The sequence below is a fragment of the Nelusetta ayraudi genome, unplaced genomic scaffold, assembly GCF_046127955.1.
Source record: "Nelusetta ayraudi isolate G7.1 ecotype Tasmania unplaced genomic scaffold, CSIRO-AGI_Nayr_v1 ptg000011l, whole genome shotgun sequence".
NCBI lineage: Eukaryota > Metazoa > Chordata > Actinopteri > Tetraodontiformes > Monacanthidae > Nelusetta > Nelusetta ayraudi.
The window spans coordinates 15772501-15799673 of record NW_027466061.1 but is presented as its reverse complement, the minus strand read 5'-3'; the positions used below and the strand labels follow the sequence as shown (position 1 = coordinate 15799673).

Below are 27173 nucleotides of genomic sequence, written 5' to 3'. Positions count from 1 at the left end.
CATTTACGGCGGGAACAGACAGGGTCCTGTTTGGCCTTATTTCCGTGGAAACTAAAACATGAGGGGGTGGAGCGGGGCGGGAGAAGGGGATAAACTGCTGCTTCGGCACTTCCAAGCCGGGGACAGATATACAGTCTGCCGGCTAGCACAGGGAAACCAAGGACATAGCCATTAGTTTCAGGACAGCGCCACATTGGAGACTAATGCCTCCATCTGTCACTGGAGATGAGAGGAGAGTAACAAAGAGAGGCAACACTAACCCCTGAACTCATCATGGACCGCCGTGTCAATTAAATACTGAAAAACAGCAGCACTGGGAGCCATAGCGACCAGTCCGTCCAGCGCCTCGTCGGGGCCTCGGCGAGTACCGCGGTCAACGTTTAATGGTAATGCTGCTGAAAATGCCATAAATTGGCCATTTGACATTTTATCGTCGTGCACTTTGACTTTTTTTTTTCTTACCCGAGCTTGCCAATAACCGGCGGAGCAATCAGTCAATCAATAGATCAGCCGAGCGTCGGACACAAATAAATCTGCGAAGTGATTCCGGAGCAGAATTCTTACTGCAGGAGGATTTACCCCTTTAATTCCTTTGCATATTGATCATCGTTACGTAAGACACTTTGGCCATTTTATTTTTCCAAGAACTGAATTCGGCGGATGTTTTGGCTCCAGACATGAAGTGTGGAGGAGTAGGAGGAGGAGGAGAAGAAGGAAGAGAAGGAGGAGAAGAAGGAGGAGGTGCGCCTCGTCCAAAAAGAACTCTGTGCCCGCCTCTAATTAACAGGTGGCGACTGATTCAGCAGGTCTTCCATAGGTCGGAGCGGCGTGACGCATTAACGCGTTGGCGCTGGAGGGGAAGGGGTTGGGGCTCTGCATGGCTCTGCGAGGGAGGTGACGCGAGGCTGCCGACACGGAGCGGCCCCGACGAAAACAGTCCCACAGGCGGCCCACACGTAGAAAACACGCAGGGAGAGGGAGCTGAGAGGGAGAAGAGGCCTGAAATCTGACACCCAGAAAAACTGACTTGGGTGTCTGGCTTCTCTTAAGTCAACCTGTACGTGCCAGCTCCCCTCGCCGCAATGGTTCCGCACAAACAAAGACGCTCTCCAAAACGCTCTTCGCAGGATGTGAAGGCAAAGCACAGGAAAACTCATTCCAAGTGCTCTCAGGAAACTGAGGGGGGGGGAACAATGATGATGACTTGAAAAGAAAAAAGGCGGAAAAAAAAGAGAGGGGGTGGTGGTGGTGGTGGTAGTCAGGGGAAACAATTTTGTGAAACGCAACACTGGCGGCCAAGAGGATCGTCTGTGAGTGGAAAGACGAGCCGGCCGCCGTCGCTCGCTCGGCGTGCGGAACCCGAGCCTGTTTAAGCTCGCTAAGTAGTCGGCCACAGTGACACGGGCCCGACCCCGCCGCAAATATATAAGAGGGGTGGGGTCAACAGTTTAGGGGTCTGCATGCATGCGCTCCCGCCTGGCTGTCAGTCGCCTGCCGACGGACGCCTCTCGGCTGCAGGCGCCCGGAGAGGAGCCGCGATGCAGCCGTCTGCTGGACAACGTTTCCCTTCAGAGTCCGACTCGTCCCCTCGGCTGAAAGAGGTCGATGGCACCGGTGTGAGAAAGCAGGCCAGACGATATATGTATGTATGTGTACATATATATACATATATATATATATATATATATATATATATATACATATATATATATATATATATATATGTGTGTGTGTGTGTGTATATACATATATGCATATATATATACACACACAAACACACATATATATGTATATATATATGTATATACATATATATATATACATATATATATATATACATATACATATATATACATTTACATATATATATATATATGTATATGTATATGTATATATATATATATATATATATATATATATATATATACATACATATATTAAAAGAGGACCTGACAAATTACAGGCTGTACTGGGCTCCACATACACTGCACTCAGCACATTTGGCTGTAAATGCCACGGCGAAGCTTTGACTCATTTTCTCTGTCACTGCAGTGAAAAGGATTCTCGGCTTCGTCTGCACGAGCCTCCCATGGGCGAGGATGAGCCAGGGCTCAGCTCTTCAGGCGGCGGCGGCCAGGCGGCCATTAAGTCTTGATTCTCTCGCATATTGTTCCTTTTTTTCCCCTCCTCTCCTCGTCTTTGCTATTAAACTGCCGCTCTATCTTTATCGACGCGGTGTAATTACAGCGCGCTCGGCTGGTGCGCTTTTGTTAGGTGCAACAGTAATTGGCTCGGCACATTGGGACAAAAGAGAAACTGGACTGAATTTGCGTCCATTTCCAAACTTGGTCGTGAAGTGAGGGGAGTTTTTTTTCTTTTTTTCTTTTGGAGGAGGAGGAGGGGGGAGTCACTGTGTAAAAAAAAAAAAAAGAAGTCCCAGTTGCCATGAACGGTGGGAAGAGAGGAGAGGCAGGAGGGAAAAGCCAGGAAAAGGTCCAAGTTACTTTGTTCTTCTTTTTGGAAACGAACTCTGGTTGAACCCAGGGAGACGCCAGACAGTTTACAAAGAGCCAGGCATTACTCTCTCACTTCTGCAAGCCTCACAATTCAGACGCAGGGCCTCGGCTACGACTGTGGCTTCAGCCTCACAATCTGCACAATCTAACCTTTGCAAATCCAGTAGAAAAAAAAAAGGATTATAAATAAATAAAATCTCAGCTCGTCCTCTGCTGACTCATACGGCTAAAATGTCAGTGAAAACAGCTCATGTGAAATTAAGGAAAAATGCTATTGCCTCTGGAGCAGCCAGACCTCTGTTTATTTTCACCCGCCACGGCTGTGAACGCCGGGAACGGAAGGCAAAGTGACACGGCTCTCTCAATAATCTCAGAGAGTTGTGCTCCAAGATAAGGTTATATTGGATATTTGGTTCCGTTTCCTCCCATGAAAAGGCCGCCTCTCAAACATCACGCCGCCACTCGCCCTCCGCCGCCGCCACCATCATCCTCGGAGATTATTCGCAGGCTCTCATCATGTGAGGCGCTCTGCTTTTAATCTGCTGTTAAGTGACTAATAATTCACACATTCCTCATCATGACTTTGACCCCTGGTTGCAAACATAAAGGGAAAATCTGTCTGACCTGCCCCCCCTCCAGCGTTTAAAACAGCTCACTTAGGCCAAAGAAAACAGCCACAGAGGGGTGAGACATCCCAGAAAGGCCTCAACGTGGGACTGAAAACACTCCAGTCCAGTGACAGAACCTCATCGTCGGAGCTGCGTGAGCGCACGCCTGATGACATTTGTCCCGAAAACAGAAGATTTAGCAAATTGTAATTAAAAATAAATAAATAAATAAAAAAAGATAGATTACAAGATGCCTTAAAGACAAACCGTTCAAATCTGCAAGAGGGTGTTTTTAAAAGGGGGTGGGAGGGAAAAAAAACAGTGACAATAACTACAGATAAAAATCAGCGCTAGTGCGAGCAGAGAATACAAATACCAGCAGGGGAGAACTTACCCGTTTTCTCCTTTATTTCACACAAGACGTTGAAGAGGGCAGGTTTCATTCTGTGGCAGTTCAGTGCATGTTTCCTGAAAAGAAGACAAGACAACACTTTCAACATCAGCGTTCTAACAAAACACGCAGCACACCAGCAGCGTGCAAGTGTACGCGAGGCTGCAGGACTGACACACTGTTGGGGAAGTTTCACACACAGCAGCATCTACAGATGCAAAGGTTGGTAGAATGGACCACTTGTCCATGATCTTGTTTCGTTCATGCAGAACAATGCAATTTTGATTTTTACAGTTTTGACATTTTTGTGTCAAGCAGTTTTTAGACAATTAAAACGTTTGTCCCTCTCAGGGTTTTGGTTTTGCTAGAACCAAAATATACGGCGTTTTCCTAATAGTTGTTTATACGTATTTCTGCGGCCTGTTAGTGATTATTATCCCTGTATTATTAAGAAATGGGTCAAAACTATAGGAGGAGCTCAGCAACGTGTTATTATGGCACAGGATTACTATAAGCTTCTTTGTAACGAGGTGGAAGTAGCTGTGTTATCTTGCCACCTCCTCTCCGACTAACCCTCACCCTCTACCACACCGACCAACCGAACCGTTCGACCAAAAAAAAAAAAGTTATTCTAAACGATGAAATGCAAAGTTTTTCCGCGGTGCAGAGCGCTTTCCGCGGCAGTCACGGCACTTCAGTGGGCGTCATCGCTCTCACTTAGAGGGAATCGTGATACAAAACCAGTGTTGTTATTATTATGATTATGATTATTTCCATCTCCCCTTATTTTATTCCACCCCTCACCAGCATACCAGTAACGCTGCGCTGAAATTAATGCGCGATCGAATAATAACGATATAAAAAAAACAAAACGCAAGTGGACCTCCTCCTTTCTCCTCTTCTCCTTTTTAATGTATGATTTTTTTTTATTTTTTTTTTATACGAATTATGATTATAATATAGTGTTTCTGCCCATCTCACCTCGCCTGTGCCTCATCCAGGCTCTGATCCGTGATGGTCATGATCTGCTGTAGAATGTCTCCGATGTCCTGCTTCCTTCCTTCCCCGTCCGTCCCCGCCGTGCCATCCTGCATGTGCTGCGCCAGGCCGGGGTGTCCGGCCATGCCTACCCCGTGGGAGTGCATCAACCGCGGCTGCTCGTCCATCCTCGACCACGGTGGCCGCTGCCTCGCCAACTCCAACTTTTAATGTTAATATCAAGTGTGGCGGCGGCGGCGGCGGCGTTGGGAATAGACACACGCAGAGAAGAGGGAGGAAAAAGTGGGCAGCGGAGGAGAAAAAAAAAATATCCTCGGAAATTCCTCTGCGTCTCTCTTCAGCCCCGACACTCCTCCTTTTTTTCTTCTTGGTGAGATTTTGTGGATTTGGGAGGAGGAGGGAGAGATTGACAAACCTCTCGCTCGCTCGCTCGCTTTCCCCCTTTCTCTCTCTCTCTCTCTCTCTCTCTCTCTCTCTCTCTCTCTCGCTCTCTCTCCCACTCTCTCTCTCTCGCGCTCGCTCGGCTTGTGTGTGTGTGTGTGTGTGTGTGTGTGTGTGTGTGTGTGTGTGTGTGTGTGTGTGTGTGTGACTCTCCCAGCTGGCGGAGGGTGAAATCTGATCTGAATCGCTGCTGCTGCTGCTGCTGCTGCTGCTGCTGCTGCTGCTTTTGGCTTTGGCCACTCCTGCCTGTGCCGCTAGTGGGGAGAAGAAGAAGAAGAAGGGAAAGAAGCAGAAGAAAGAAGGAGGAGGAGAGGACGGTGAGAGAAACGGAGCATTAAAGGCTCCCAATGTGATTTTGGGGGGAAAAATAGATAGGGAAAAAAAAGTGGGGCGCGCGGACAGCTCCTCCGAGAACGAGACGACCACCCCACCCACCCTCACTCCGGTGCCAGACGCGCCACGACGCGCACCTCCGCCAAGTCTCCCGCCGCCGCCGGGTCGAGTGTATGAGCCGCCGAGTGTTATTGTTTCGCTTGTGTCTGCTAACTGACTCATAATCATAGTGTGGATGGGAAGCCCCCGCCCCCCCTGCGCCGCGATTGGAGAAGAAGAGGCGCGCGCAAGTCCCACCTCGGCCCCCTCTTGGAAAACGTCAATCATCCTCCCTGGGGGGAGGTTGGGGCGGGAGGGAAGGTGGGAAGCTGTAATAAACATAAAGAGATGTGAGCGGACCGGGTGGCCGCACAGTGATGGATAGAGAGTGAATATGTGGCCTAATAAATAATTGTGAGTGGCAGCGACGCTCTGACCCGTCGTAGGTGGGTGAGGGAGGGGCGACTGCTGCTGACGCTCGGAACGGACACCACCGCACTGTCACCGTATATTACACCGCTGGATATTTACATCCGCGCAATCAGTCAGAGGAATAATAAATCACGGAGGATTTATTAGCGTGTGCAGCAGCAGCAGCAGCAGCAGCAGCAGCAGCAGGTTTGTCTGCGCGTGCGTGGAGCACCTTTACAGGGCCCGCCGTTGTATCAGGAGTGAAAACAGTGGAGATAACAAATGTGTCCGGTCCTCCACCGTGACCCCGTCTGAGGCAACGTGTTCATTTCGAATATACTGTGGCGTTAAGGGCAGTTGTGAAGAGGACCGATTGCGTCTCTGTTGTGCCTGCACTGGGTTATGATAGGTGTGGCATGATGCATCATTATCACAAATGTGTAACTCATTAAATGCTTGATTTAGACAAAGAAAGAAAGTGACAGTTATTCTGGGGCTGCTTTGAAGCCATTGATGGGACAGCGATGCATCTGGTCTGTTGGTGGAAGAAACAGCTGAAAAAATGAGTTAATCATTGGGACTGATCCATTTGGTGATTTATCTTTTTCCCACTTTGTTTTCATTTGTCCACAGATAACGTCTTCCAACTCTTAATACAAAGATTAATACAATTACTTTCGTTCATTTAATAATGTAACAATAACTTTAAAATGTAATAATAAACATCAGAAATCTTTTGTTTGATGTTTGCACCACAGAAAATGATTGTTGACAAAATGCTTTGACTTGCACTGAATTCATATTCCTTCCTAAAACAGGAAGAGCATCAGGAAGGGAGCTAACCTTCACCCCTCTGTAGCTTCAGAAAAGCTAAAGGAAATCCGATAAAGTGACACTCAAATGATGTAACTTGAGTCATTCTTGTCGATGAAAAAAAAAATCTGAGATTGCGTATTTAATTCAATGCCTACTATTTCATCTCATTGCCTTTTGAGGCTACATGCAGCTGCTACGCCATACTTGAATCTTTATCTGAGAAGCTGCCAGGCCGAATCAGGCTGCAAACTCTGAAAAAGAGGAAATAGGTTTGCTTGTCTTTTTTTCTCTCTGGTTTTCCTGTATAGATTTGAAACAAAGAGAACTATGTATGGCATCAGTGCTTAATTAGTGCAATGACCATATGGATCTAATGTGCAGCCCTTTTCGATAGAAAGATATTCATTGGAAAAACTTGCAGGATATTCTCTCCAATATTTCTTAGCATTGCCCCACGCAAACCAAGAAATATCAATAAACTCTTCAATTTGCCCATGTGATCTTTGTTAATGCATGACCATCTATTCACCTCTTGGCGCCTAGAAATGTAACACACGCTGCAGCCCGTTGCCTCAGTCTGTACTGTGCTCCACCTAAATGCTTCCCTTCCCTTCTTTACTGTCCGGACAGGAATCGATCAGTCAGTTTTCTCATTACGTGCTGAATAGGGAGGGAGGGCAGTAATTGTCACAAGGGGCAGGGTGAGGTTGAGGGTAGTGGTGGTGATAATGTCTGACACTCAGGAGCTGCAAGACTGCACAGCGCAGCCCTGAAATGAAAGTCTGCAGTCCGACGGCCATTCCGCTTGATTTTATTCCCTATTTAACAGGGCCATAATGACGGAGATTATCTTTGTGCTGAGGACGGAACAAAGGCGAAGGTGGTTTGGTTCGGGAACATGGAGAAGTCAAAATCATGATTTGTTTTTTGGACAATACTGAAACACGCTCAGTTTGACTGGTTTCTCCATTCCTGATCCATATTAAGAACACAGCAGTCTGCTGCCGAGTTAAAAATAAAGTGTGCAGTAATTTGTTGCACACAGCTCGCTTGCTTTCGGGAAAGCAAACTGTAAAATGAGTTAAAGGACCTTGTTGTCTGTCTTGTCTGACTGAAAGACAGAGAACACTGTGTCCAGCCGTTATGAAATAATAATATTTTAAAAAAACATACAAAAAAAACAAAAAAAAAACGTTTCATCTGACAGTGTTTCTTCCCTTCAATAAAATTTGTTGTTGTGGCATGAATAATAATCCTGCAAGAATGGGAGGAACATTGGATTAGATTATAATTGCAAATGAATTCAGATGTGGTGTAAACAAAAAAATAAAAATCTCATCAATAGTTGATGCCTCTCTTTTATCCTCCAGAAGCTGTTTTTCAAAGACAAAAAAATGTTAATGACAGCCATGTGGTTATCCGCAGAAGAAATGCGAACTAGTTGAATGCTCTGAGTATTGTTGTGTTTACCATCATCCGGCACCCCTTAAAAATGGATCAACTCAGATTGCAACATTTCATCTCAATGCATTTGAAATGGGGAGAGCAGCTAGCATTGGCTATGGTAGTAGTACAGTGTGTTTAGTTGCTGCGTTTATCCCGCATTAAACCAATGTTTATACAAGTATGTATAAGAGGTGTTCAAACAAATTCTCAATAATCCTCTGTATTTTTCTAGTTTGCTAACAAATGGATGCTGACTCTACAGCACAAGCCCTCCTCTCTGGACTGGGGTCATGCAACTTCTCCCAGGGAGAGCGGCGGGTCAGAGCGGGTTAAGTTATGTATGAGCTAGGAACACACTGAGGGGGAGAGCAGCAACTGCCTGGCACATCTCTCCAGGAAGTAACCTTGATGAAAAATTCAGTTGTTTGCAGCTCCTGGTGTCCCTCAGGCATGAATAAAGCGAGGCCCAGACAGAGAGAAAAGACCTGGGCTCAGCTTGAAACTACTCGGTGACCCATAGTTGGGGAGCACACGCGCTGGCTAGCATTAGGAGATGGGCCAGAATTAAACTTTAATCGCGCCTCAGATAGATTAAACGACATGAGCGGAGTCAGCATTTCCAGGTGCTCGCTCTGTCTTCGCAGACCGGCCCCTTTTTGAACTCGGGCTAAATGGAATACCCACAGGTTCCACTTCTCGTCTTGCAGATTAGCCTTGTGGTACTTGAAGCACGCTGCAAAAAGAAGAAAAAACTGCACAGATGCCCGGCACTTAATGTGATTTTAGCAATAAATCACCTCATTAAAGAGTTCCTCAGGAATTGGTAATGCACATCTATTTAGTTGGGGCATTTGTAAAAGACATAATCACTAATAGATGTGATGCAGCCTTGGAATTCAAGATGTTGAGTTGTTTTATGCATGGTGGTTCAGAAATAAATGTCAGCCTCCAATAAAACCTTTTTTTTTACGAGAGAAAAGTAAGAACAGATGCATATTAAAGCCCAATTAAGCTATAATCTCTTTCAAGGTTAAACTTCATGCTGGAGGATAAAAAATGTGTTTTTAAGTTCAGAGACAACATGACATGCCAGTTGGAATGTTTTAAATATCTATGGGACCAACTATTTTTGGCACGCTGGAAACACCACAGCACTTCCCATTGGTAGCTGTCACCCTTAAAATATGGTGAAGTTTGAACAATTGAGCTGCTGTTCCAGGTTCATTCAATGACGTTCTGCCAAAAACTTTGTGTGCGATGAGAGTGTGCACATTTGAGAGCTTATCCAAAGACCGTTGAGTTGCCACAGCCTCATTAAAGATAAAATAATATATATATATATATATTATTTTACAGAACATTTTAAGGACTGGTTTGGTGCAACACAACACCAAATGTGTCTGTAATGATTGACCTCATTTCTTAATTTTACAATGTTATTCTGCTAGTACTCACAATGGAACACGTCTTCTTTCTAACTAAGTCCTGTATCTGTCAGTTTAATGGAAGCTGATTGGTTATAATATCCAATGACTTCTTAAAACGGGATAAAAACAATTTGTGTAGGAGGCTGGAGCCAAGGATGAGTCAAGACTTTGAGTTGAAATCTGTCCTAATTTAACTTTTACTCATTTACCCATGAGACCCATTGAATTCCTGACTGTACTAAAATAAAAATACACTACAACACCTAAATGTCACTTTACTGAGTGTTTCGATGTTACAGGGTTTTATGGTGTCAGCAAAGAATGCAACAGTTGTGCAACAGTAACCTGCAAAAGTGCAACAGCACTCTGAACTGATGTTAAAGTCTAACATTGTCAAATAACCTGAAAATATTATGTGTATTTGGTTCAGCGAACTTCTAATTTATGCCTGGCATTGAACATGGAGATGGTTCCTCGAAGTAAACATTTCAAAATTGGCCTGGTTGGCTTTATCGCTATCAAAATATATTAAAATATGATTTTGTTTTTCCTTGTTAACGTTTGGCCTCAAGTTGCTCTCCTGTTTTTCTTTTTAGTGATTTTTTCTTTTTGCGACCTTCACTTGCAAAAAACATATTTGAGAACTCCAGGATGATCTGGATGAGATGGAGATTTTATGCAGCGTTTCCTTGTTAGTTGGAGTAAACAGACCCGCACCTTTAAACCCTGCAGGATTCTCCCCGCATCTTGTAGCTAATGATCATTGTGAGTGTGGAGAGGCTGGATGTGCCTTTGTGCAGCTGAGGCCAGGTCAGGGTGAAGGATGACTGATATGAAGGGGCCTGACCTGTCACATAGCATTTGACTTGCTATCCTTGGAACGGGATAAAAGGAAAGCCAAATGTCAAGTGATACAAGTGACGCATCCTCTCTCTCTCTCTCTCTCTCTCGCTGTCTCTCTCTCTCCCTCTCTCTCTCTCACACACACACACACAAACACACAAACACACACACACACACACACACACAAAATCATGGCTGAGGAAATGAATGTTTCATAATTTTTTTTCTTCAAAAACAGAAAAAAAAAAGTTAAAAACCCAACAGCCATTTTGCGGGTGGCATGTATAAACAGAAAGCTTATCATTTTGGGGAAGATAATAGTCACCGGTGGCACTCGCAGTGTGTGTCAGCCACAGGATTTCCATGCCCTTTTCAATGAGTGTGTCTGTTCTTGCTGTTGGGCCCCTGTTAAGCCCTTAGACCTCTTGGCAAAGCGTGGGCCGTGCCTGGCGGGGGGAGACGTGACGGATGCCGGAGCCTCGGAGCCCGCTAGCTGCTCGCTGAATTTTCCCAGACTCATTTGCATTCATAAAGAGCCTACCCCTTGTCACAGAGTGTTTTCTTTTTTAGCCTGCCTCTAAAAAATCCAGTGCAACTCCTGGTGGGAGTGCGCGGGGAAAATCCGACTGTCAGAGACGACAAGACGAATGAATCCCTGTGTCAGACAAGCGTGGCTTCAACGATGACAGATGGAGGAGAGCTGTCCCTCCGTCGATCCGCAGGCTTCATTTTGGAATAAATAAATCTGAATTTCAACCCCCTCCTATAATTACAAGTGTTGCCTTATTTGACAGCTCTCTGTGTTTGTTCGGCGAGGAGTAAGTGTGTGCGTGTGTGTGTGTGTGTTTGTGTGTGTTTGTGTGTGAGTGGTGGGTGGTGGCAATGACCAGGTGACAGCTTGATTTAATTCTGTGGGGGTGAGCGCAGCTTGGTGCAGTGTTTTTTTTTTTTTTTTTTTTTCAATTCAGGCATTTCTTTTGAAAGTCTACTTTTTTTTGTTGTTGTTTTTAATCAGGCCTTGTTTCACACCTGGAACAGCAGGTGAATGCAAACACGTAATTAAATTCAATTACTTTCCCAGTGCATCCTCCCAGCTTTGTGCTAAACGCAGCATTGTTTCATTAGGCAAGTTACTTAGTACGCAGCTCCCGACTCTGACCTCTTGCAGAAGAGGGGCAGGGACATCACCAGGAATTCTGGGGCCCCGCGAGGAAAACTGCCGTGGGCCCTCACTTTAAATTAATCCCAGGGGAGTGTTTGTGCGCTCTTGCTGCTGTTGCCTGGGGGTCGTTGCTACGTCCTGCCTTACGAGCTACTAATGGCTAAACTAACTAATAAAAATACAACACCACAAGATTATTGTGATCCTCTTCTAGCATTTTCATTTCAGTTAGTGTATTCAGTCTCATTTGGATATACCTGTGTTTGATGCTATAATCTAGTGATGCCATATTGGACATTTATTGAAAAATATAAATGGAAATAAGGTGACTTAAAGTGAAAAGATCACACCGGCTTCTGTTGCTCACCTTAGGCAGCCAAAGAGAAACTCTCGTTCCCCACACATAGACCTGGAATTATAATAGTAGCAAAATCATGTTAGTTTTACCCCAGTACAGCTTAAATTCCATTATTATTATTATTCCATTATCATCTTTTGATTTAAAACACTTCTTTACTTGAAGAGGAGTCGTGTAACTGTTTCCACAATAAACGTATCAGTTCTTAATAGGCGGCACATCAAATGGCTCAAACACTTTAAGATATTTACAAAAATCAAAGAAAACACCCAAATGTGATAGTTTAAAATTATCTCCTTCCACAGGATATGAACCGCTATTACTAGAAGACCTAAAACATCAATTTTCAAAAAATGTTTTCATGTGGGAAAAAAAAACAAGAAAATTAAAAAAAGGAAGCAGCACAAAGCCTCCAAGGGCTTGTTTGTCACGGGAAAAAGGCAAAAAAACAAACAAACAAAAAAACACACACAACAGAGCAAGTTGAATGCGGGCGACACAGATTCCCTAAACCTCAAAGAACACGGTGCAAGTGGAGGATGATAAAAAAGGAGAACATCTGGTGAGCCAAGCGCGGTGCCAGGACAAGACAAAGCCATGTGTCTGGCAAACGTGGAGCGACGACACACATACCTAAACACACGCGCGCACTCCAACACTGGTTTATGCTGCACATCCAAAACAGCCTGCTGCCGAACTTGAAAACAAGAGGGAAAAAAAAATCCCCCTACACACACACACACGCACACACACGCGCACACACACACACACACACACACACACACACACATACATTACATTCATTGTGCCAGCGCTTGCACACAGCAGGGCGCACTTAGGGAGGAAGAAAGGAGGAAAAGCAAAAGTAGGATGTGATTGGAGGGTCCACTGTTCAGACAAGACTAATCTGCATACTCAGAGGCTTAGAAGTGAATATGCATGAGGGAATGAAATGATATGCCTGCGAGCAGACCACCCGCTCTCTCTGGATTACTGTACCCACCTCCGAGCCTTTTATCTTCTCGCTGGCATGCAATCAAGCTGATTTAGTGTGCACTGACTGATGGTTTCGCACAAAGGATTGGACTTTAAGAGATGTTAACCTGTTGAGAAAGAAAACACTGTCGCAGGAGGGAAGCCAGAAAAGAGGTCGTGCTAGAAATACTGCAAAAAAACAAAAAAACAACAACGACAAAAAAACAAACAAACAAATAGACATTATTCTGGATGTTCCTGGGTCCACATTTTCAGGCCTGATTTGTCTGAAAGTGAACAGAAGAGGACGGAGAGCAAGCAGGGAGGTGGGAGGTGGGGGATGGGGAGTATACTTGGAAGAAGTGCACAGCGTTAGACACACAGAGCTCTGATGACCCATCAAATATTGAAGAAAATGTCTGCTGGAGCCATGAATTCATATTTCAGTCAGACTTCCTCTAAGACTGTCCCCGCCAATGAATGAATATTTCATTTCAGAAAATAGAGTGGCCCTGAAAGGCACCATTACCAAATCCCAACGTCAGGGCGAAAACATTCCCCACATTTAGTTAGAAGTTAAGGTGGAAATGATAAGAGTTGCCCATGCGTGACACAATCTGATGGGAGGTAATGCATTGGCATTACATTAGCATGAGTGTGTGTGTGTGTGTGTGTGTGTGTGCATGTGTGCGTGCCTTTGTGTGCGCATTGCCAGTTCCCAAGTGGTTCAGATGAAACGCCGTGGAACTGGAAACACAAGGGTTTTCAATTTTATCGTCTCCATCTTCAGGTGCAAAAGCCACGGTGGTTGAAGGAGCGGGCATGCTGGGTGCATTAACGTGTGCAGAACCAGAAGGAAGCTTGGGATCCAAAATAAATATTAGTCGCCAAAGATAGTCCTGTCTCCTTTTTTTAATTCTTTGAATACTTCAGTTCGTGCAACTGGGTTCATTCTCTGGGAAGCACCAAGTGGTATGCGTTCAAAATACTCTGGATCCAAGCTGGAGTTGGACGGGTGATCAGGGTTTGGTTTTCCTGGTCAGATACATGTTGAAAGCTTTGGAGCGAAGGCTCCTTTTTTTAAAAACAAAACAAAATGATGCTACTTCGAGAGCAATATGTACACACAAAGCAAATGCTTCCTTCGTCACGAATAATACATTAACATTTAATTAACAATACAGCAATAATGTTCAGAGTAGTTTACATTAGCAGTGCCATCGGGGGTCGCATTACACTGTTGTTAACTGAGTCTTGTGAGGAGGCCGGACATCCTGCAGGAACATTAGTGCTTTAAGAATAAACAGAAGGACAGTAACTATTACAGTTGCTATTACAGTTGCATATTGCAAAAATCTTGTAATAATAGGTGCAACCTTGAGAGGGTGATTTTCTAATGGGGAGTTCATCTCTATAATCTCACTCAGAGCTTTTTCAAAAGGGTCTTCGTTATTCAAGGATTCCATAAACTAAAATATGCTACCGGATACGGATAAAGGAGACGGGAATGAATGTATGAGGGAACGAAGAGGCGGGAACAAAAGCAACTCTGGAAAACCGCCAAAGAAGACCAGGAGGAAGAAGCTAAAAGGAGACGCAAACAAAGGATGCTGCTAAAGAGGCAGTTTTATCAGGACTGGATTGTAATTTTACACGAGAAGAACATAAACACAACACTCAGAGCTTTTCATGCTAGTCTGCTCAAAAGTGATACACATTGTTTGGCCAATCACCTTCCAAGTTTTGACCTTTGCTATTTGATGAGGGCTTTTCTTTCATTATTATTCTAATTTGGCTGCATCGTCTCTAAACTTTTGTTGTTTTCCATAACATTGTTGTCTTCAACAATACTCATATTTACTTATGTACCAATGGATACCATTGCTAAATTTGTGGGTGTTTTGTGCAGGCATATTATTAGGGCAATAACCTTTGTGGATACGTCCATGATGTGCAGCAGTTTACAGGCGCAATGTTGCCTCGACAAACACCTCCACTTGCGGCCACAGTCCATTCTTTGTGGATCTGGCCCTTGGAATTTAAACCAATATGTGACGTTATAGTCATATCAACTTCTTCATATTGTCGGAGGAAAGGCGAGTTTGAACTTTAATTTGACGGATGCAAAGCATCCAAACCATTTCAGTGAATTCTTGCCTTGTAATCAGCTCTTACAGTCATCACGCTGCAGTTCAATGTGCGGAACTTGCCTTGTTCCCGGCTCCTTTTTGTGAATTCTCAGCCCAGCGGCTGGAGGAAGGACCAAGCTGGAATCCAGAGTTTCAGACAGAGACGTTTGTGGTGTAGAAATAGTTAAAGCCATAAAGATGTACAGTACCTCGGCCCTGACCCCGTGCCCTCCTAGGTATCCCCCTGCGCAGAATTCTTATTCCCCACCAAACTGACAAAGTGTTTTTAATCTTTTCTTCCCCCCTCTCCTGGAGATTGGGGAAACAAAAATCAATAGCTCCTGGCAGGCGATCTAGCAGGCTGGTGAATTACAGGGTCTGCGCTGCAACTAGAGCGGCGCAACACGGGGGCCTTGGAATGGGAGACCTTGGGAGAGGCATCAGAGACACGGAGGTTGCGGGGTCACTCTGGGTCCGCAGACCGAGGAGCCGGGGTATTTACTGCCGCGGCCGGCTCGCCACGATGAAAAATAACTGCCACGCATGCAGCTCCGGAGAGGAGGATGGTCAGGGAGAGGGACATGGTGGGGGAGACAGATAAGACGGACAGGGGAGGAGGTGGGGGAGGCTGTGGGGAGGAAGAGGTCACCGGTGCAGCAGAGGAGCAGCTGAAGTCTTGGGAGAGTTTGGCCGTAATTTGTGCGTCCGCTCCTGTCAGTGGCTCAGTGCACAACAGGTATGATGTCAAGCAGAGGACCAATGTTGTTTTGTGAGTTGTGTCCCTCCCCACCAACCCCATCCCCGCCTTTCCCACCAACACTTCCCTCTCCCAAATGGGAAATGATTCATTAGCGTTTGCTTATTTAGAACGTGGCAGCGCTTGCAGATCAATATGCATGGGCCCCATCTGTCAATACCTGATTTCTGCTGGTAATTAGCTGATGTGGGCCAGTGGTTGTGAGTATTGCCTGGCAACTGACAGCCTTGTTTTTTCTGTCATCGCTTCGATGGGTGGGTTTAGGGTGGGGAGGAGGACGAGGAGGGGCTGCGGGGGGGGGGGGGGGGGGGGGGTTGCGCACAGGTGGTAGTGGCTCATCGCTGAACGACACAACACTGAGCTTCAAGGCCCTGAAGCACATCCATTAAGACTTCCTGGGAGACTCGCAGAGGAATATTTCACATTTGCGTTCGTTTCCGTGTTTCTGATCCGCGGGCAAGAACGCAAAGTCACGCCGACGTAAATCTACGGCAATGGCAACCAAGACGACGAGGCGTCTGCGAGCGTCTTCCGCCGCCGTCTTTGCCCGCGTGCATTTGCATCTTGATTGAGAGGATTTGTGAGATCACTCATTTGTGACAGCTGGAGACAGCTGGCAGCAAAACAATTAGGGGGCGTGAAAATAATAATGATGATTATGACGAACAAAAAACTTAATAGCTTTGTTTTCAAAGGATGAAGATATTAACAGTCTGACGTTTGGATTTCAGTTTTCGTGTTTTGCACAGGCCAGACTTTTACCCGTGAAAAACGAAAAGGTCGCATAATGATTTTTGGCTAAACAATAAATCTTCCCCTCGGCCAGCCGGGAAAATCTCCCACGTTTTTGAACAAAAAAAAAAAACTCTTCACAAAAAAGACCTGACAAAATATGTGAAAAAATATACTGTCGCCTTAGAGAGCGCCCACTGGAACAATTAACATATTTAAGCATAATTAAAATTTTTCCTCAAAATGCCAATCAGAGGTGTGAAAACGGCAACGGGAGGCACAAGCCGCACAAGCAACCTCGGAAATGATGACGAGGACAGGCAAGAGCTAACAGCGGAGATAACAAACCATCTCAGCGCATCATCTGGTCATTAAATAAGAACATGCAAGTCCGTTATTATTATTCCTTACCAACTGAACTCACAATTTTGAATTTGACAGCTATTTTTGTCTGTGCGACAGCAGTAGTTTGCACAGTAAGGTGTCAGTAAAACGGTACTCATTGTTAAATTGTAGACAGTAAATCTGCTAAAATGCAATCATTTAAAATTTCTTTGTGCCACACCTGAGCTCCTATGTGTATTTCCCGACAATTGCGTCCTCTCATTATGCGTTTGACTTCACCCGAAGAGAAAAGCCGCTGAGCGTGAGCCGCTGCAGAAGGATGCCTCTCTGCCTCTCATTGGTATTTGCATATTAGAGTGTTTTCAGGGGAAAATGAGCTGTAGAAATTAATTCAGGATTAATTGGTGCCTTTATCTCGTTAGGACAATCTAATTTAGGGGATGATGGAATTGTTTAGACTCCCTTTTGCATAATTGGATTGCGGTGAATGGCTGTCATTACCGTCTTTTTAGCATCGTCTGTGGGCCCCCTCTCTCTCTTGCAGGCCCCAGCCTCATAAAGAGCGATGATGTGTTACGCCAGTGTTTTGCTAACCCCTGGAACACGCCGACCATGCTGGAGGAGGCGAGCATGTGGCTAACCGCGCAGCAGTGATTAACTCTCTTTTCAGAGCCATTAGCGCAGCGGCGAGCGTTACACCACCGCAATGATTTCACGTGAACACGCGAGCATGTGGCTAACAGCGAGGCCATCATCGGCAGTCGGAGGTGGAACTCCGACAGTTTTTTTCTTTCTTTTTTTTTTCCTGACAACGTCATGCGTTGAGGTTCCCAGTTCTGACAGCATCGCCTGACCCCCCCCCCTCACAGGAGCCGGACGTGACACCTCAAAACCTCTTAATGGCTTTTCTTTCTTTTTTTTGAGGGGCTTTCATTTTCTTTTCTCTTCTCATTTCCGACACGTTTTGCCCTTTCATTACTTCCACAATATCTCGGAGGCAGTTTGCAGTGGGCTCTCTCTCCCTCCTTCTTTCTCTGCCTTTCTTTTTTCTCCTCCTTCCCCTCCCTCCAACGTGGGATGAAAATCAATATGAGGGAAGCAGAGCTCATGTAAAGGATCACTCACTGGAATACCTGATCTTCTCACTTCAACAACATTGATGTAACTATGGAAACAAGTTCCCTGAGATGAACAGGGATGAGCCCGGCTCCTGACAAAAGCCTCTCCCGTATCTCTCCCCGCCGGTTACCACCGCGCTCGCACGCCGGCTTCGGCTCGGCACTGTGAGAGCATCATCATTTCTTTCCTCCTGTATGCGTGCGCCGTATGGATATTATTCAGCGGGCCGCTCTCTGGTAAACAAGGCAGAGTGAAATCTAATCTATGGTGCTGATACACAGGCTGAGCCAGGCTAATTGAGTTGATGCATTCTGTCCCTGAAGGAGCCGGACATACAGTAAAAACAGAATCTATCAAGCCGTATGCGGCTCATGCTCGCTCGACTTGCTTAAAGCGACTTTATATTTCACCCGCGACTGTCGCCGCTGTCATGGTGGCCACGGCGGGTAAAACAACAGGTCGGTGCCACGCCGCCGTGTGATTACTAGATGGCTGTGGAGGAGAAGAAACAACACGCTGCCACCGCCGCCGCCGCCAATGTGCTTTTTTTGCCCGTGTTCGCCATCACTCTCCGCTCCCCCTCCCCCCCTGCCCCCTACCCCCACCCCTCGCACCCGTGACGCATACCGTGTCACGCTTTTTGATGCGTTTTGGCCCCCCTCTCCTCGTCTAGTGCCATTTCCATTCTTTGCATAAACGCAGTCTAACAGTATTAAGTATTCATGCGTGCTGGGGAAGGTGGTGCCTGTCCTTCAGGGTAAGTGTCAGGGCTGCGTGCGGCACAAGAAAAGCCCCGGGGAGAGGAGAACATTAGGATCCATCAGGCTGACAGACAAATCATTCTCTCATGTAAACATAAATATGAGGGTATGTTTCCACCGCCATCCCACTATCTGTTGCTAGGCTACCTTGCATTAAGCAGTGTAGCTGTCCCCGTTCATTTTGCTCCAGGGATTCCAGCAATACCATCGTATAACCTGCTGAGTCTTAATGAGAAGGCCGGCTCGTGTGAGTGGATATGAACATGGCGAGATGTGAAATTTATTCAAAACATCGCAATTCAGCTGTCTGTCAGTGTTGCACTGCGCGGCGGCACGGAAATGTTTATGAATTTGAAGTGTTTTGGAAAAAGGGGCTTTGAGGGAGATATTTCTCCGCCGGTGCACAAACACACCTGACACAAGGAAAGGTCACGATGGATCAACACACACACACATACGCAGAGGCCCACATGTCTGTACCCATGCAATACACACACACACACGCGCGCACACACACACACACACTGGCGCGCACGCGACAAACAATATGTGATGCTGAGCTCCATAAAGGTCATTTGCTGTTGAGAAATCACTGATCCCCAAATGCATTAACAAAGTCAATTAACTCTGCCCTGACGAGGAAGAAAGGAACCCATCTCCAGTGAAAATGAAGCGCCGGATATTGTCCAAGCACCCGACGCCTGCTCCCCACCGACCCCCCCCCCCCCCTCCCCCCGCCTTTCCACAATTACAACAACTCCGCGGCTCAGATAATTATGAGAGTCGCAAATGGAGAGAGAAAAAGACAGTGGAAGGCAGCGGTCACCGAGAAGAAAGAGCCCGGAGATGAGGGAGAGGAGCGCCAACAGCTGGTTTAAATAGATTGTGTTTGGGATGAATTAAAAAGTTGAACCTCTCCCTGGCCGCATTCAGATGTCTGCCTCTGGGTGATTAATCATGGCCGTCAGGACCTGTAATCCTTTTCAGCGAGGAAACAAACGCAGCCACTGTCCTCTTCTTCTCCCATGCGCCAAGGGCCACCAGCCCCGCACGCCTGGCCACAATACCTGAAGCCCATGGAAGGCACCCTGGGGAGCGAGGGTGTGCGGACACACTGTAATCTGCTCCAAACACGAAGCGCTGAACAAAAACGCTGGGGTTCAACAAAATTGCATGGCACACTTTAATGGTTTCCTACATCCTTTTTTTGTATCCCTTATTCAATAGTTGAGGCAGGTGGCAGAGCGGCAGCTCCAACTGGGAGGAAATAGATAGGAGGAGCTATGGTTAAAAAAAGAAAAATATATACACATACACATAAGACATATATATGTATATATCTATACACACATAGATATATACATATACCAATTACACCCATTTGAGGTGCGGGGCGAAGGTATAAAGATGAAGCAGAGGGGATTTAAAGTGGCTCATGACTGTAATTCTGCTTGCGGCAGCTCTCGCAAGTCAGCCTCATGTGACACTACTACACGGTAGTAAACAGCTGATCTAGTTCACAAAAGACAGCGAGAAAGTCAAGAGCCAGCAACATCCAAGGCCCGGGAGAGGAAAGTGTGTCATCAGCATAAAAATAGAAGCCCGCTAACGAATTCCTAATCATACCCCTCTTGTTTCCTCGAGGGGCTGCGCTAAAGAGGTTAAAAACACCAGCAGCTAGATGAGAATATGTGGCGCAGCCACCCCTGAGAATCATCCTTGGCATTCCTCTTTGGCTCTCGGCATCACTGATTGCAAAAATTTACCATTATCCCCTAATAAGTACGAGATGTGACTATTCTCCATGCAGCCGTGGATCCTTCCCTGCAAATGTCAAAAGCCCAATAACGGGGGGTAATACCTCCCAACTGGAGAAGGAATCAATCAGTCAAGCGAGCGAGAAAAAAAACATTGAGTTAAAGGCAAAATGCGCCACTTGTTTCAAAGGATGACGAAAGCCACGTCCGTGTTGGCTCCAGTGAAATGAAGCTTGTGTGGCTTGCAGGGAAAGTGAATTACCGGAGTTGAATACCCTTGACAAGAGAGAGGCCCATGTCGATTGTGACGGTGTATAAAGCTTCAGAGTAATAAACCGTGACAAAAAAATAGAAAAAAAAAACCCTGTCGTATTAAAACAAAACCTTTGTATCCAACAAAAAGCAAATGTCAGTGTTCCCACTGGGTGAGAGAGTGCTTTTATATGTCTGAAAGGTTGCGAGGGCAGTAATTCAGCTGCATTCGGCTGCAGAAGGTGCTGTGTGCTGGCAGGATGGCAGGGGGAGCGCGGGGAATGGGCCGCGGCCAGCCGCTTCCACAGCCTTTGTGTGTCTCTGTTTGACCAGGCGTCTCCTGGTCCACAGGAGGACGGCTTCGACACATCCAGCCGCAGAACAAAGCGGCCATTATCGGTCCTATCTCCTCCCCGCCCTGCCGTGACTCATCGCCACCCGCTGGACAAACATCGGCGGGGACTCGGAAGCGGACCCCAAGGTGGACTGGGGGGGTCCATTAAAGGCGCGGGCGACACCTTTAGCTGTGAACAAACACCGACACAATGGCAATTCGGCGCTGGTTGCCACAGAGATGGGGGAGAAACAGAGTGCAGCGCCGGCAGTGACAAAGGCAGGGAGGGGTCGGGCATCACGGGCCGCTGGCGGCTGAAAAGCTTCGGCCCGAATTCTGTTTGCTTAGCATCACAAACGCCGTACGCTATAGAAGCATCCATTCAGGTGTGTGCAAACACTGCCCCTCGTCAAGAGTGGGCTGGTGCACCTGAACTGTATAACAAAATACAACTGGCAGAATTTCTCAGAGAGCAGACAGACAATGCAGAGGGCTTCAATCATCTTCAATCATCTTGATAGTATAAAGGCTCCAGATTTTTTTGAAAAATTAACTCCACCATCTTTTTCTAGCAACATGCGCCTCATTGCATGTCTCAGCTAGCAGGGACTAAGAAAAGCCCCTCCTCAGCTTCTGGTTCGGGCTACACCTTTCAGAAAGTGCATGATGAAACCCTCTGAATTGATCAGCCCTTAGTGATGTCGCAAAAGGCGCTGATTCCTGTCCTAAGTTAGTTGGTTACCTCCTCTGAGACCAAGGAAAATGCCAAAATATCAGTCTGTTTATGACTTTCACCCACACCACTCCGATGTTCCCCAGCTCTGGTTGAAACTGGCTTCCAGCGTGGTGACTTTCCTGCTCGGTCCAATGCCATTTAAAAAACGGCTATGTTGAGCCACGGCGCAGTAACACTTACTGCCTGTGGGATGAAGCAGCGCTATGGGCTGTCACAGTTTACTTTTCAGAAAAGTGTCAAAGAAGAGCAGACAACGGTCAGCGATGGTGGACTTCAGACTAAACGCGGCGAGCAGTCTATAGATGCTATTGACACACAGTGGCATCACTGGCACGCAACACATCTGTGTTCCACGGAGGAATTGGTGCAGCCTGTTTTTCACGAGCAGACCCAGAACATCTGCGCAATGCTGTCAGCCATGCCAATGCCGTATCAACACTGACCACACAGTGGCACTAATCCACATTGTTTCAGTTCGATCGATGGTAGACAGCCATTCACATACCAAAGAAGAAATTTGCAGTGTGGACGTGGCGTCAATCTGGGTCACGTCCACCTTGTTTTTGTCACTTTCTAAATATGTGAAAGGTTCAACAAAGTGTTTCATTGGAAGGCTGTAAACACAGGGCAAAAATTGCATGTTTTTTGGAGGCTTTCTGTTTTACGAGAAAGAATAATCTTGTGACACTGATTTAGGAGTCTGGGATAAAAAAAAAAATCATCTGAAAATGGATGTAATGTGGGACTTTGGAATAAACTAGGCTTTCAAAACATTCTGCGGTACTGCTATAAAAATAAATAATACTGTTTATTTATTCAAACATTTGCGTGATTACTGCAAATGCTTCTCTCCTTGCTGGCTTGTTTAGTCTCGACTGTGACATGACAACTGAAACTGCAAATTTTTATCAAAATTAAAAAAAAAAAAAAAAAGTTTTAAATGTAAATCTCTCTATTTTCCGATAGCTGAAGTTTGTTTACGCTGAAGTACATAAAGAAATCACTGGTCCATAGGGAAGCTTTTCATGTAACATGACTTCAGAACATGACTTTTATGAGACCGCGAGAGCATGTTGTCTGTGCGTCACAGTGGCGGCTGTTTAAAGGCTGCCTGTGTCTCGGACTGTGTGACCACCCACGGCAGTCTGGTTTGTGCCACGGCGGCTGTTTCTGATTTTGACCATAAATTGTGACGGCACAAATGAGCGTGATGAAGAAGGAAGATGTCAAACACTAGTGGAAATCACAAGCATTTACACGTGCCCGTCACCACCTGATCTGACGTGAAATCCAGGGGAACTTAATTAAAGACACTCCACCGTCTATTTAGTGTCATAACATCACGATGAAGGACGTTTTTCTTCAACACCCGAGTGTAACAAGTCTGAGAGGTTCACAACCCCATACTTGTCGTTTGAGTTATTGCATTGTTTGCATATTTCAGGTCCATTTAATTATTAGATTTTCTAGCTGCGGTGCTGAAGTTGAGTTCTTTCTCCCAGAGTTTAAAGTGCCACATTGTTAGGCACGACTCGTCCATGTTTTTGGAAGTGGAGCTTTGCTTTGGCATACTTTTCTCACATTCTAAAGCCGTACAGCCCAAATTAAACCGGGCGTTGGCCGGGAAAGCCAATCTGCCGGAGTATCTCTGGAACAGGCCTCAAGCTCCACAAGCTTTTCTTGTTTTGATTCAGATTTCAGAGGGTGCTGCACTGCACCCTGTGATTTATGGTGCTTTTCTGCATCACAAGTTTTGCGGCGTTTGAGCACAGCTCTCTTTCTCTCTCCACCTGTGAACAAAACCCGTCAATACAATCACCCCCCCTCTGACCTCCAAAACTGACAGCAAGTCTGCTAAACATTTCAAAGACTCTGAGAAGCAAATCACTGTTTCTTCTCCCCATCCCTCCTTCTTCTTCTGCCTCTCCTCTCCTGCACTCGGCTGCTGCCAAGCCCTCTTCATTGTCTCCACCTGCCTGGGCTGCTGTGGCCTTGTCTGAATCCTCTGAATTCCCAATCCACTGCAGCGTATCCACTTGGAAACGCCACAGATGCTGGCTCTTGGTTCATTACAAAAAAAAGAGAAGAAGAAGCCTATGATGGGATAAAGACGTCAGTTATGGCGAATAAAACTCTGTCACTCTCCCATAACATCTCTGTCACTGATTACCAAAGCGGAGGCACACAAACACAGACGCCCACGCGCACAAGTAAACACTGCACGGGTGAGCAGGAGCTGAAGAGGAGCTGCTGTGACTGGACTGGAAGAACTAGGAAAAGCACGTCTGTCAATTAAAATCATGCGCTATAGCAAAAGAAGATGGAAGACAAAGGCAGGGGGCTGAGAAATCCTTTTCAATTTTACACCCGGAAAATCACACATCTAGTTGTGTTGATACAGGAAACACTAATGTAGCTGTGAGAGTGGAGCCTCAGTCAGCAGTGGGGTTGTTGAACACACATCTGTTTAACTCTGCGCTAGCACACTTTTTTTTTTTTTATTGAAGTTCTGTAAAAGTCTGTGCGACAACAGGGTTTGCACTTAAAGGACCCATTTACTGAAAAATTCAATTTATCACTGCCTCAGAACAATTACTGTCCAAGTGTCCCCAGCCCGTCTTTGAGCTACGCAGAAAAGAGGAAAGTCCATCCTTTGCCTCCATGTAAGAGTGTGCTGAAACACACATCCCTTTGTGGTGTCATAAAGGGCATTGAAGACAAAAACCTCAGGTTAGAGACAACCCCACCCGTCCATGGAGACTTTTGGTCTCTTCTAAAGATGTGGATGTAGGACATAGCGTGAGCTTTGATAGGGGGCCAAAAACCAGCAATTTCACGAACAGAGTAACAAATGCAGCTGTCTGCTTTGCTTTCCTGGTGATCCCCTTTTAGTTTATCAGCCAGAGGAAGAATAGATCCTTTGTTTTTCTTATATTAGCGATAAAACAAACAAGGAAAAACACAGCAAAGTACTGAAGAAAGGACATAGCAAGGAAATCCAAGTTGCTCAGAGTTGAAGAACAAACAAACAAGTCCGAGTCCATTAATGCATGCGTTGCTGATTTTGCCATTTTTTGTATTTAAAGACGCATTTGCACTCAAAATGCAAGAGAGCACAAGGTTTGTGCACGTCACCTGCTTAAAAACACGTACGTACAAGACACACTAGAAGAAAACTGCAACCGCCTTGGAACTGAGACACACTAATATTATGTCTCCTTCATTTCGGGCCAGACATGGCTTTGAGGCAGAGGAAGGGGCTTAAGCACCTGGGTTGTTTTTCTTTAGTCCTTTGGGGTGGGAGGGAAGGATCACAAGGTGAGGAGTCAAGGGGAGGACAAGGTGACTGATTGAGTGGAGGCATTAGGTCAGAGTCGGGCGGCTGAACCCAAACCTGACCAAGAACCTCCTCACAACTTGCCACGATCAAATACATCACCCGACTCTTTCAACACGTGCATCCAGCTGGGCCTCTATATCACTTCCACATGTGTGTGTAGGCCGAGCTGCGCCGCCACGCACATTAGCGGGTCCATCAGCATGCAGCTTGCAGGGCGCCGCAGACAAAAGCGGCGTTTGGGCGGGATAATGGATGCGTGAAATCAATCTGCGAGTCTCAAAAGGTCGTCATGTGCAAAGAAACCTTATCATCTCCTAAAGGGTGCACAAAGAGAAATCCAACAAGGGGACGTTAATTGGAAACGGGTGAACACGAGTTCGGTTGTCTTAAGATTCAAAAACGTGCGCGCGCGTGTGAGCGTTGGCTTTATACATTAGAGCCTGATAATGAATGTGCTGCAATCATCACTAGCCGCTGCTGGGATGGGAATTAATCTCCAGCAATAGCTCCATTTTCAAAGAAAATGTAGCGCAAAGAGCGCGTCTCTTTTCAGTATTCAGCCTGCATTCAGCCAGAGTATTTTCCAATACAGAATTCAATTATGCGAAACACCTGAGCAAACAATATCTCACAGCCAATTATTCAGCGCCTTGGAAACCATTGGCAAACAAATTAGCAATGTTAATGCGAGCGTGTGTGTTGATATTTTTGGCTGTGTGTGTGTGTGTGTGTGTGTGTGTGTGTGTGTGTGTGTGTGTGTGTGTGTGTGTGTGTGTTTTAGAGTTATTGTTGACTGATGAATTAAACAGATTGGACTTGATTCGAGAGAAAAAAACATGTATTTTCAGGTGCCAGTCTGCCCTTGCTTCCTGTGATGAAAGCACATTTCTGTGCTCATTATTGTCAGAAGTTTCCAAGTCACAAAAAAAGAGAGTATTTCTGACTACACAGCCAAGTTTCTGCTCCAGGTGCTACCCTGGTTGACATTTTAGCTCGCAGGCAGAACAATGAAAAGCTACCATGAGATATCTTGGCAAGGCCACTGCCCTGTTGTATTGATTGGGCAGAGGGCCCAACATCCCCTAACTAAAAAGAGATTAAAATATCAGACTTGTCTCGGACGTTTATGGAGTCTGTGACCTCAGCCAAAGCTCGAGTGGAGTACATACATCATAGTCCATCTCTGTGAGTAACGGCGGAGACTTTGAGCGGAGCTGACGGAGAAGCAGGAGGCGGTAGGAGGGCTGAGCACTCCGGCGGCACCTTGGAATCGTGGGTGTAAATCACCTTAGTCGCTGTTTCATTAAAAATTCACACCACGCCGTTGCACGTAAATGTTTGACACCGCGAGCTGTTGTCTGGGATGCGTCTTTTGCGCACCTCCCGCCCACCCCCAACCACCACCACCACCACCACTGTTAAAATGGATGAGATGGGGAGTCTGTGGGAAAGGCAGAGAGACAAAAGCATGAAAGATGTGCGGATCCATTCACAGCTCTGGAGGACCTTCATTACAGAGCAAGCAGGTCCTGTCAACGTCTTTTCATTACACGGTCCCATATATCGAACCCGGGTGTCCAAACAGTCCGCTCTGTCGCCTGTCAAGAAAGGCACTCTCGGGGAAAGTCCTCCTCCTCCTCCTCCTCCTCCTCTACTCCCCCTACGCCCCCACTCCTATCTCCCAGCTCCCGCCTCGCCACGCCTGATTCCAGCCGCTGCGAGGCGGGAGAGGCCAGGCAGAAAAGGGAGGAATCGTGTTTGCCATCAACAGCTCAAGAGAGTAGCATGGCAGCAAGATTGATGACACCCTCCCAGAAAGTAACAAAAGAACTCCTGTGCACGAGGGCCCGCTTATGGGGCTTGATAGAGTTGTCATGCTCTTAATAAACAGCGCTGATATGTCAGCAGCCGAGGCAGCGGGGACTGCGTGGCGCTCGCCTACCACGCCACAGGCAGGACCACCTACTGGCACCGCGGGAACGCACCACCACCGCAGGCCGTCTCTCCGTCCAGGAGGGTTCCCTCCCAGCGGGCACCAACAGTTCACCCAGGGAGGTTTGATAAAGGACGAACTGATGAGGAGGTCAAGCGAGCGAGAGGTCAATGATGCCAACACGTGTGGAATTTAAATAAATAAATAAGTAAA

The 27173-nt window shown here is 46.2% G+C and overlaps 1 protein-coding gene across 2 annotated transcripts in view; it reads right to left on the bottom strand.

Moving 5' to 3' along the window:
• Positions 1–5285, bottom strand: part of pbx1a (pre-B-cell leukemia homeobox 1a) — a 46734-nt gene extending 41449 nt beyond the window's left edge. Inside the window, exons 1-2 of one of the 2 annotated variants that reach the window (XM_076021417.1) lie at positions 4497–5285; positions 3519–3592 (exon numbers count right to left, since the gene is read on the bottom strand). In XM_076021417.1, the coding sequence (XP_075877532.1) occupies positions 3519–3592; positions 4497–4681 (259 nt within the window). In that variant the 5' untranslated portion in view covers positions 4682–5285. The remainder of the gene's footprint in view (positions 1–3518; positions 3593–4496) is intronic. The other variant, XM_076021418.1, reaches the window with a different exon arrangement.
• Positions 5286–27173: the final 21888 nt, after the last annotated feature.